At 32.7% G+C, this 12,272-nt stretch overlaps 1 protein-coding gene and 1 non-coding gene across 2 annotated transcripts; one reads left to right on the plus strand and one right to left on the minus strand.

Moving 5' to 3' along the window:
* Window positions 1–3,631: 3,631 nt before the first annotated feature.
* LOC145042929 (tRNase Z TRZ3, mitochondrial-like) lies at window positions 3,632–9,591 on the minus strand. The gene is made up of 11 exons (XM_078991448.1): window positions 9,066–9,591; window positions 8,902–8,991; window positions 8,706–8,750; window positions 8,560–8,614; window positions 8,028–8,461; window positions 7,676–7,932; window positions 7,456–7,597; window positions 6,577–6,618; window positions 6,103–6,473; window positions 4,724–5,303; window positions 3,632–4,196 (listed from the first exon to the last, which is right to left on the minus strand). Exons 1-11 carry the CDS (start codon window positions 9,528–9,530, stop codon window positions 3,879–3,881), a joined length of 2,799 nt encoding a protein of 932 aa, XP_078847574.1. The 5' UTR covers window positions 9,531–9,591; the 3' UTR covers window positions 3,632–3,878.
* Window positions 9,592–9,677: 86 nt separating this feature from the next.
* TRNAN-GUU (transfer RNA asparagine (anticodon GUU)) lies at window positions 9,678–9,751 on the plus strand. Its single transcript has one exon. It is a non-coding gene; the product is annotated as a tRNA-Asn (tRNA).
* The last annotated feature ends 2,521 nt before the right edge of the window (window positions 9,752–12,272 follow it).

Here is a 12,272-nt window from a genome sequence, read left to right on the forward strand (position 1 = left end):
ATAACCCTATATAAAGACCCCTAAGGCATAAGAAATCATCCAATTGATCCCTAAGGTATCTAGAGCCGATTTCTACCTCCTCCCTTCTCTCTCTATAGCCTCTCCAATTGCTTGTGGTGTTTGTAAGCCATTAGAGGAGTGACAATTGTGACTCTAATCTCCAAGGAAAAAGAAGTTTTTCAAGCAAGTAACTCAAGGTATTCTTCTAGATCTCCTTTCATATGTTATGAATTGTTTGTTTACACTAGATCTATGATTCAAAGTCTTGGATACAAAGCATGTTCAATTAGAGAAACCTAGATCCAAGCATTAGGGTTTGCATGTGCACATAGGAAAGTTCTTATGGCTCAAACCCATCAAAAAGGACTAGTAGCCCAATAAGGCCCAAAACCCTAGTAGTCTAAATATGGCCTAAAACCCAAAAGTCAACAAAAGTCAATGGCAGCTAAGTACGCCCAGACTACACCTTCTTTGGCCAGTATGCGTAGCGTACAAGCTGGTTATGCCCAACGTACTCCGCAGCCAACCCCAAATCACCATTAAGCGCTTAATCAGTTTAGCCATTAAGTCTACTTCTCAGATCTGATCCCAAATAATGTATTAACCCATAAAGTCTCTGACTTTAAGTCTTTGCATGACTAAGGAGGGCTTAAACCTCAAAACTCTAACTTCCACAACACTCAAGGTCACTTAACTCATGCATGGGCCAAATGAAATGATCAAACAACCATTTTTATGGATTAAGGCACCCAAAAACATCTAAAAGGATAGCCAAGAATCTCTAGAGTACCTCATACTCACAAAGGTCCAAACTTTTGGGACAAAAGTTCATAAATACCCATCTAAAGAGATATAGAAAGAACATCAAAAAAGTATGGACTGTATACCTTCAAAAGATGCACAATATGAAGGAGTTTCTGGATCTACAAGCTTCCATGCAACACCACCTTCTTCAAACACCTTCTTCCTCAACAAGAATGCACAAAATCACCAAAAGACTCCAAGATCTTCACTCTCAAGGCTAGGGTTCAATATTATGAATTTAAAGGATGCGGAGGCTAATTATGGGAGGTCCGAAGGTGAGATAATGTGTTTAAATAGGGATGAAACCCTAAAAATAAGGGTTTCACATTAGCTTGTGTATGTCCAGCGTACTCCTAGTACGCCCAGTGTACTAGGTTAGACTCCGTGATCAGGTAGTACACCCCGCATACACCCTGCACGCCCAGCGTACTAGGCTCAACCTAAAAACCCTTTTAACTTCAAACGGCCATAACTTCTTTATTCTAACTCTGATTTCGATGTTCTGTATATCCACAGAAAGGTGACAAAAAGCCCCACAATATTATCTAGATATCTTGGACTAAAAATTCCTCGAACAAAAATCCATATTTCATGCAAGGCCCCGGCTTATAACTTTCCATTTTCCACTCTTCGGCACAAAACATTATTCAAAGGGTTGATCTCCCAACCATCATTACCTCTTTCTCAAGGACTAACTTCGCCTCTTTAAGGCCTTAAAATTTTTACGAAATCGATCTCCGACCCACGACCCTGAATCACAGAATGGCTCGGAACAGGGTGTTACAGATAGACCTATGATGCTACTTGATCCCTATTATTCAAAACATATTAAACATTAGTGGGTTAGAGTATGAATTAAAAATTGTAATTTGGATAATACATACCATACAAAGGAGGTCCGAAGATGCAGATCCCCTTAAAAATTGCAATTCCATGGATATCAATGTCATAATAGATTCATTGAAACCTCAATACATAAAATGATACTTTATGGTCTTAATACTTCTCGAATGAAACTGTATCAGAAGAAATCGAGAGAGTAGAAACAAAGAATTGGGAAAATTAATGCATCAAAGATGGATTAAATCCTCGTACCATTTCTTTCAACAAACAAATGCAAGATTAAATAGGACAAATAATAAAAGAAAGGATATAGAAAAAGCAAATGAGAGAGAGAGTACCCGTAGAGTTTGAATTTAATGAGAATGAATGTATATATGAAGTCGAGATAACATGTATTCAATTTTGAATAAGATTTTATTCCTGGTTTTTTGGTATTGGGTTGAATATATAGATAATTTCAGAGTAAAATTAGGAAACCGAATGAAATTGAAATTAGAAGGCAATAAAATCGGCTTATCAATTGTTTAGGAAGGAAGAAAGAAAACGAGGGCTTAGAATGATGACAGGTGGCAAATACAGGGTCTAGGAAGATGCCTTGTGGCAATTTCAGAGTCTTTTATTAGGAATAGAGATTGTTTGTGTATGCTTACTCGCCTCCTGATGTACCCTTGTTACACGTTTGTGATTCATATGATGGAAGCCATCTAAAGAACAGTCACTTTATCCTTACATAAAGGCAAGGCCGGCTATACATCTACATTCCATTAACTTATTCTGATGAGATTTTGGGTTTTGTTGTACTGTTATTATATATTTGCCCATAGTAATGAGATATTTTTATAGTTTTTTAACAAATAATAGCAATATACAACTTGAACCATGTAAAAAGCTTACAACTTTCATGTTAGATGTTCCTTTATTGTTAAGATTCCATATCCAAATCCAAATATTAATCTTAAGATCTTACGATTTTAAGATCCTACAAACGAAACACGATTTTGATCATATTTGGATTTATCATCTGAAGCAAAATCTATTAGGATCTTAGGTTTCTACTGAGTATGATATGAAGATCTTAACTCGATCCGATCCTACCTCTTTAGTTTTTATTATATAGTGGAGCCTGAAAAAAAATTCTAAAATAATTGTCTATATAACCTTAAAATCAAGCATCACATGTTGCAAGAGGCAAAAAAAAAAAGTCTTATTGAATATTGTCACATAACTCATTCACTTTGAATTAAACAAAACATCATAACACCCATGCTATTCTCTTTATGATTTGTCTTTAGTTGTATACGATCACAATTATCTTGTTTGTTTTTATGTTTTTGATGTTTTCTTCCTATTTTTTGCCGTTTATAGCAACAAAATTTATGATTCATGCTTAAAAGATTATAATTAATTTGATTATCAATGCCTTAACCAATATCAAATTATAATAGGTATTGCACAAACAAGACATTACAAAATACAAACAAATTTAAAGACTAGTTCATTTTCATAGAATCTTTCGTTCCGGATCCACTCTTATTATCATATGATCTTGAAAAGCATAAAACAGTTTTAGATAAAACCTCGATCTTAACAACAATGAAAAAGATATATATATATATATATATATATATATATATATATATATATATATATATATATATATATATATATATATATATATATATATAAGTACTTTGTTGTTATGTAAATATAGGCATTTTTGTTATCATGTGTAGAAAAAAATCAAAGTAGATTGATATTACAGATAAACAAAATTTTACGAATCAGGCGATCATCAATAAAAGTTGTAATCACTAAGCACATCATCACACATTACAAGTAATGACATGTAAGTGCATTGCTATTATTAGTAAAAAAATAAAGTTCATTTTTACAAGTTTCAAGTTATCATTTATATTATATGTAAGCACATGACTACTAAGTGTAAATAAATGTAAGTGTAAGAAATGTAGGTACAATGATAGTATTGGGTAAAAACCAAAATACATTACTCATTGATTAAAAAAAAGAGTATAATATCCTGCTATTTCTAGCAACTTTGCCCTTAAATGAATTAAAGAAGTATAAAAGACGCCCTCCAACTAAGCAACAAGAAGAATTATTTACACCCACTAAAAAAGAAACTCGCCAAATCAGGTCCCTAAACTTTAAGAACAGTTTCCATTCAAGAACATAATCAAGAATCCATAAGAAAAAGTCGAAGACATTTAAATTCATGCAGCAGCAGTGGCAACATTCTCAACATCGTCCGCTTCATCAACAACCATTTCATTCTTAAACAGAAGTTTAAGGTAAGGAAGCACTCTTGGAAGCACATGTAAATCAGCAAAATTTACACTCATCATATCAAAAGCAATGCATGTTTTATGCATATAAGTTTCATCAAAAACGGGTATTTTCGGGTATCTTTGACTAAAATGGGTAAGAATTATCCGATATGCGCCCGCACTGTTCCCCACTCCAATCGCCTCTTCAGTTGTACTATGGTTTCTTGCTATCGCCTCCTCCACCAATGCATCCTCAAAAGTTGCCTAATATTTATTAACATATTGAACTTTTAATATTTCTTCCTACACAAAATTGCAAAAATGGTCCCTGTGCTTTCTCATTTTATGTTGCTAAGGTCCAAACCTTTGAAAAGTTTCAGATTTTGTCCTTTTCAACAAGTTTTGTTGTGGTTTTGGTCCCTCTTCCATTAACTTTTTTAAAATGACAATTTTACCCTTAGGGACCATTTTTGCAACCAAATTACAAGAACCATTTCTGCATATCTTCTTTTTAAATACTTAAGAGTAAATTACACAAATGGTCCCTATGGTTTAGGGTAATTTGTGCGTTTGGTTTGGTCCCTAACTTGTTGAAACGGGACCAAAACCACAACAAAACTTGTTGAAAAGGACCAAATCCGCAACTTTTCAAAGGTTTTGGACCTTAGCCACACAAAATGATAAACCATAGGGACCATTTTTGAAATTTTGTTTTCTTCCTATTATCAGTGTACTTTATAAAACTTCTATGAAGACCTTTGACTTTGAAAAGTCAAACATTGTTACTTTACCTCATGTATAAGAACCGTTGCTCCTTGAGCAGCTTTGATTAATTCAGGACATGGTCGCGTGTCACCCGAATAAACAATCTTCCACCCGTTTATATTTTCACCATTATTTCCAATTTTAACCCTACCTTTCAAAACAACACCAAAAGCTTGAGGGCAATGAACAACAGGGAAACTAATCACATCATCTAAGCCTGCATCATTCAACACTTCCTTCAAGTTGTTAATAATGGGAGACACTAAGGTCATATCCACAGGGCTATTTGGTCTTTTCCACTGACTCTGCATTTGACTTCCTTTTGTAAACAAATTAGAATGTTCATCAAAAGTGTTTTTTGAGTCTGTTGTATGCCTACAATCAAGAAACTGCATGTCTAAATCCTCGAGTCTTTGATATGCATCGAGAAATCTTTTTAATTGTCGAGGGCCAATGACAATTAATGGATCATGTGGGACCCGTTTTAATAAATCGCGTCTCAAAGCAAGGATTCTTGCAAGACCTGTGTGGTGATCTGCGTGGATATGTGAAATCCAAATACATTTTAAACCTTTAACTGCATTATCTGCCCCTTCGATCCCAAATCTGTTGAAATATATTTTTGTTAAAAGTAAAACATCAAAAGTTTGTGAATTTTAATGTAATATCATAAAAGACCGTATATTTTGGATTATTTCTGGATTAAACCTCAGTTTTATTTTTTTTCTTTAAGAGTAAATTACTGAAATTGTCCCTATGGTTTGGTCAAAACTGCACGTTTGGTCCCTAACTTTATGCATGTAAGGGACGAAAAAAACAACAAAATCAAACCACAGGGACGACCCGAATGCAAAAAGAAGAGTTAGGGACCAAACGTGCAATTTTGACCAAACCATAGGGACGATTTCAGTAATTTACTCTTTCTTTAAATAACCTTGTATTTTTTCCATTTTATCGATTTTGCCCTTTTAGCAGGTTTACTGGTAATCTTCAAGTTTTAGACAATTTTTTTCCAGAAAAAACCTCAGCCTTTTTTTTCCAAAAAAGCCTCACATTTGACAATTTTTTTTTGGGGAAAAATATTTTTTAGGGTTTTTTCGGAAAAAAATAAAAAGAAAAGTAAAAACAAAGGGCTGTTCGTGAAAAAAAAAAAAGTAAAAATCAAGGGGCTTTTTCTGAAAAATAAATAAATAAATAAAAATCGGAGGGTTTTTACATAGGAAAAAAAAAAGTTTGATGGTTTTTCTAGAAAAACTGTCTAAAATCGGAAGATTACAGATAAACCTGCTAAAAATGAAAAAATGGAAGGTCTTTTATGGGGGAAAAATAGAGTTGAGGTTTAATTTGGAAAAAAATCCAAAGTACAGGGTCTTTTATGAAATTAACCAAAAGATTTATAATTTACCTTCTTTTTAGTTGTCCAAGAGTTCCTTCACCACAATCTAAAAGCACACTACCTTTAGAGAAAAGATTGATGAAGATAGAACTAACATTTCTATATTTAGAAGGTTGAGAAGAACCAGTTCCTAGAAGGACAATTTCGACATTTTCCCGTGTAATATCCTCCAAACAATTTGGAACGCCACTTTGACTATTCAACCAAGGTTCTTCTTTAATTGTGTTTTGGTCAACTTTCCAAAGTTGACCAACTTGTTGGGATGCATCACATATCTCTGGTATTTCCAAAAGTAGGTCATTGATGATCTCAGTGGGACCCACGGTTTTTGGGACATTGGATCTGTCTAACCCTAGCTGTGCTAATGGGCGTAAATGGAACTGTTGAAATAATAATATAAAAATCTTGATTTGTTTATATAAATGGTTAGAAACTGTAAAAAGGAAACAAATTTGTATTGAAATTTGAAACAAGTAAACACACCTTGAGGAGATTTTCAGCAGATATGGTTTTTAAATCAGTATCCTGCATGATTAAAACAATGTCGATTATGTTTTTGAGGGATATTTACAAAAATGCCCAAAATGGGTGTTCCTATTTAACAAATTGACCACCTTCTTTTATCTTTTTAACAAAATGACCACATATTTAATGGGTCAATTACTAAATTTCGATAAATTGTGAATTACTTTTACATACATAAGGCTGTTAAAAACAAAAAAGCTTTAATTTTAATATTTGCAAAATGATATCATTATTTCACAAAGTAAGACATTTCACAAGATAATATATCGGGTTAATCTCATAAAAGACCTTATATTTTGTGTTTTTTCCGGATTAAGCCTCAAAATTATTTTTTGCATGAAAAAGACTTTGTATTTTTTTCATTTCTTCTGATTTGGCCCTTTTAGTCATTTTTTGCCAAAAAAAATTGTAAAATGTGAGTTTTTTCGAGAAAAACTAAAAAAGTTGACGGTTTATTTGGATGCATTTAAAAGGTTGAGGGTCTTTTTCGGATAAAAAAATACAAAGTTGAGGGCTTTTCGAAAAAAATGAAAAAATACAAGGTCTTTTTAAAGCAAAAAATAAATTTGAGGTCTAATCCAGAAAAAAACATAAAAAATATACGATCTTTTTTGAGATATTATCCAACATATGATTTTTTTTCAAAATCTTTTGCGATGGGGCCCATGCAAAAAGCAACATTGCAAAATCCAAAATGCAAAACTGGAGTTCACTTTGTTAAAACTTAAAAGGATCAAAAAGGTATTAACTTTGTTAAATGGGCCATACCATTTTGATCATTTTGTGATTTTCCATTAAACTACTGTCATTTAAGATGTCATAAAACTCAAAATATACCTCATTTATGACAGGTGGCATTGAACTTTTTAAGCTTTCAAGAGACCAATAACCAGGAGCTGGAAAGAACTGTGGACATAAATAATTAAGCCGAGCTGCAACTCTTGCACTAGATTGCAGAATTGGGATCTCAACATTCTTCCTGATTATTTTTCTCACATTTTAATTCACCTTTCATAAAAATCAACAATTTGGGGATGAAATTAAGACCAAAACTTACATCTGATGTCCTGCAATAATATGCTCTGCTCCATGAAATCTTGACATCCATTTTTGATAATCACTAGAGTTTACAATCAATGCAGGACTTAAATGAATCACACAATTGACCCTTTTGTTAGGTGTTTCACCATAGAAAGTGTCAAGAGCTGATGTTGATGATAATAATATTTCTTGAAAATGAGATAAAGTAGGACAATCTACAAGGAGGACAATTGGCCCAGGGACAGAAGGTCCTAGAACATCATCAGGATGAACCTGAAATTGTCAAATTGAATCAACAAGAAAAAAAAAATTATTATATAAAGTTAAAGAAAATTCAAAAAGTAAAGAAAGAATGAAATACGATATACCATGATGTCTTTTAAATCTGATTTCACAGAAATCCCTTCTTGTAATTCGCGATATTTTGGTCCAGGTCTTAGTCCAAGTGATCTGGCTTTTTCTAGGTCGAATTTACCCCTGATTTCAGGTAACTCACAGATATACAAAACGGAAACATCACTAGACTTTAATGAAAAATCATCTTCTTTATGCCCCTGAGTTTCAGGGCAATTTGGTCTTAACAAAATAGCGGATATTTTGACAACTTCATCATCGATAAGCTTGAGTTGATCATGGAGTTTTTCAGGGTTTTTGTCCAATGAACCAAAACATCTGCTATGAACCATGGCTGCATTTGGAATGAATGACTTCATTGCATCAACTAAATACTTGAAATCTGAAGGTCCCCATACATTTACAGATATACCCTCTTCACCAGTTCCAGCTAATGTCAGTAGAAGACCTGAAATATATTACAGAATTCAAAATTATTGACCTTTTTCAACATTATATAAAGCTAATCTTGAAATATAGAGATAAATTCAAGAACTATAAGCAAACCTGGTAGTCCACCAGCGGTTTCAGAGCAGACACGTGAAAGAAATATGTGATCAATCTGAAGTAGAAGAAGCAAGTAATTCCCATTAACGAGATGAATGTAAATGTAGATGTTTTATGTTTATGTGAATATTTGTGACAAATTTTACCTTTGATAGCTTAATCTTATGTTCTGTACAAAATCGTTGCAACCCCTGATCAAATTATAGAAAAAAAAAAAAAAAAAGGTTCAATGAAGGGGTAAGCTTTTGATTATTGGCACAAAGAGTCGTAGTTGTATTCCATTCTCTAATCAGTTAAACATTTTGACAAAAAGTCGTAAAAAGAGTAGATCAAAATAGTTACTTCTCCAGCATTGAATATAAATCTCTGTTTGTCGAAGAAGAGCAAAACTGAAGGAGATGTGTCTTGAGTATCCATACCGGTTCCTAAAACCTGCGTAATATGTCCCATTTTCATGTACAAAAGCAAATAGCTTGTAACGATAATGTAGGGTTAACAGCGGATACCTGGACATACGAAATTGTATTAACAGGATTAAGTCTTCGAACTTTTAGTTTAAGGTCTTTAGGTCTACTACTTTTATCTCTACCCTCTGCCCTTTTCTTATTAAACCCAGCAGCCATTCCAGCCTTCTTGGGGTCTTCCATTTCAAGCTCCATTTTCTTTGATGATAACCCAATTTCCTCCTTGTTATCACTCTGCTTCAAAGAACTGGTGTTGCCGGTACTGATTCTGCGATTGGGATTGAAGGATTTGGAATTGTATCTCTGCGGTTTCCTTGACGATGAAAGACAGGTGAAGAAAGGGTAAGAAGAAGAAGAAGGGGATTTGTGGAGTTTAGTGGGAAATTTGTTGTTGAATTTGAGGAGGGAATTGGGTTTGAAAGAAGAGAGAAAGAAAGAGGGATTAGGGTGATTGGTAGCAGTGGAGAAAAGGAGGCGAAGGTTTGTAATTTGGGGCATTGTGTTCATTGCCGGAGCCCTAGAAAAGGGGTTTAACCATCATCCTCTAAACCCCCCCACGCCTCTCCATTAAACAATCCATCGGTTACATGAACAGATCTGCACATTTCAGTTGAAATTGATTTAGTAAAAGGAAAACAAGGTATCAAACACCAAGCTGGAATAGCTCAGTTGGTTAGAGCGTGTGGCTGTTAACCACAAGGTCGGAGGTTCGACCCCTCCTTCTAGCGAATTTTTAAACCTTTTTTTGCCTGGATGTTAACAAGTTTATCAATATAATTTTTTGGGTAAATAAACCTTAGTAGGTTGCTATAATAATCACTAGGGATGGAACTTGTGTAATTTAAAAAAATATTAAATATTAAAATGTAAAAAAAAAATAATAATAAATAATTAATGTATAAATTTAAAATAAGAAAAAAAAAGAAAAAAAGATACGTATTTGTTGCAATTTAATATCATATATATATGATATTTAATATTTTACGTATATAACTTTAATTTTAAAAAATAAAACAAACCAAAAATTAACAAGTAGATAATATTTATTTCAAAAATACCACAAAAATTAACAAGTGGATAATATTTATTCCAAAAAATACCACAAAATGACAAGTATTAAAACTTATTAGAGATTGACATGTGCCAAAAAAACATTCATTTATTAAGAAGAATTTGTTAAATTAGAGTTTTATGTTAATGTGGTGGTTGAGTCGGTGAATCTTTGACATGGTAGTTGACCGTTGATATTTTAATAATTCTATTAATACATAACTATTTCTTCTTGGAAACTGCTTCATACACAACAATTTTTTTCCATACACAACAATATGTGTTTTAAAATGTTGTATTGTACAACGCTACGAAGCATAAGTTGTTGTGCATGGAGAAAATTTGTTGTGTACGGATCACTACCCTTTCTCCTTGTACAATAACATGAGCTCCGAGAGTCGTGAGATTTTTAATTCCATATTCCATATGTATCTACGAGCTTATTCTTATATTCTACTTAAATGTCTTTTATTAATATTTTATTTCAAATCTATTTGATGATGTTAATGTGGTAGTTGAGCCCATCAATATTTGTTGATATGTTAAGTTGACTTTTGATATTCTAATAATTTTATAAATCTATCACCATTTGCTCTTTAATAATGACATGATTTGAGATTTTTAATTCCACATTCTACATGGATCTTTGAATATATTACATTTTTTCTTTACAATCCCTTTATCAATATTCAACATTTGTCTTAGTTGTTAGAGAAACATGAGGTTTGGTTGAGTTAGGGTGTGGTGATCATTGGACCATTGTTGATATTTTAAGAGTGCAAAACAATGGCATATTGTTCCACCTTTCGGTGGAAAAGTTGTTTTTAAGGGAATTTCAAGAAGATACTACATGTCATACCAAAGGGAAGTAGATAAGATATTGTTCATGTATCTCTTAGTTCTTAAAATTTTTAGCACACTTGTAAGATAACTAAGTTAACTATCAATATGCAGTTATGAGTAGGTTGTAATCTGAAACACATGCCTGATGTTCAAGGATTGCAAGTGGATATTGAAGATTAGTAATGGTGTCGTATATGAGGATAATAATAGGCAAGCAAATGTTGAAATTCTTAAGCACATATTAATAAAAGATGTTTGTGATCCTCTTAAGGCAATTGTTGATGTTCTATATCCTTCTTTCTTATAAGAATTACAAAGTACTTAAAGTATCATCTTTTTCCAGCAACGTGCTATTTTGGCACCTACAAATAAAGAAGTGGACGAGATAAATGAGTATATGCCTAATCAGATACCCGGTGATTCACAAACATATCTAAGTTCAGCAAATTATGCAATTTTGAGAAATACAATTCTATGACTGAAACATTGTACTCGCCTGTTGTTTTAAACTCCATCAAATTTTCAGGAATACCTAACCATAAATTAAATTTGAAAGTAGGTGCTCTGATAATGTTATAATCTTGATCACTCTTTAGGGCTATATAATGGAACACACATGCGTGTAATCAACCAAGGAACACACATGATGAAGCGGAAATCATTTATGGAAATAATATTGGAACTCAAACATTCATGAATATTTGTTTAAATCCATATAATAAATGAATGACATTCAAATTTATCCATAAACAATTCCCTTAGTGTTGTGTTTTGTAATAACAATCAATAAAAAGTCAAGGTTAATCTCTGTCTGGAGTTGGGTTATTCTAGCAAAACCCTTATTCACACATGGACAATTGTATGTTGCTTTGTGTAAAGTAACAACAAATGAGGGTATAAAGGTGGTAATCATGGATGAAGAAGGGAATATATCAAAGACAGTGGATAATGTTGTTTATAAGGAAGTACTTCAAGGTTTATAAATACCATATTGGTCATCAAGATCGGGTTGATGATGTTTGAGTACACTTCACAATATATGGCGCACACACACACACACACACACACACACATATATATATATATATATATATATATATATATATATATATTGTGTTTGATATGTTTAGTAATTCCTTGATTTTAATTCCATTGATATGTTTGTATGTAGTAGAATTAATTTCAAGATCAATATCATCGACCCTTTGTTCATACGAGCCTATCACCTAGTTGAATTATATAATAGTAAAAAAAACACACAAATTTTATTGGAAAACTACCAGGAAGCTAACCAAACAAATGCATTAAGAAACTGTAACACCTGGTTTTAGTGATGTTCTAATTTCGAGACGTCAA

Source organism: Lactuca saligna, chromosome 4, assembly GCF_052625555.1.
Source record: "Lactuca saligna cultivar CGN05327 chromosome 4, ASM5262555v1, whole genome shotgun sequence".
Lineage (NCBI taxonomy): Eukaryota > Viridiplantae > Streptophyta > Magnoliopsida > Asterales > Asteraceae > Lactuca > Lactuca saligna.

Coding starts and splice junctions, on each gene's coding strand:
- LOC145042929 (XM_078991448.1), bottom strand. CDS start 9,530: ATGAACACAATGCCCCAAATTACAAACCTTCGCCTCCTTTTCTCCACT. Junction 8,751..8,901: donor TTATATTCAATGCTGGAGAA/GTAACTATTTTG, acceptor TAATTTGATCAG/GGGTTGCAACGATTTTGTAC. Junction 8,462..8,559: donor AACCGCTGGTGGACTACCAG/GTTTGCTTATAG, acceptor AATATATTTCAG/GTCTTCTACTGACATTAGCT.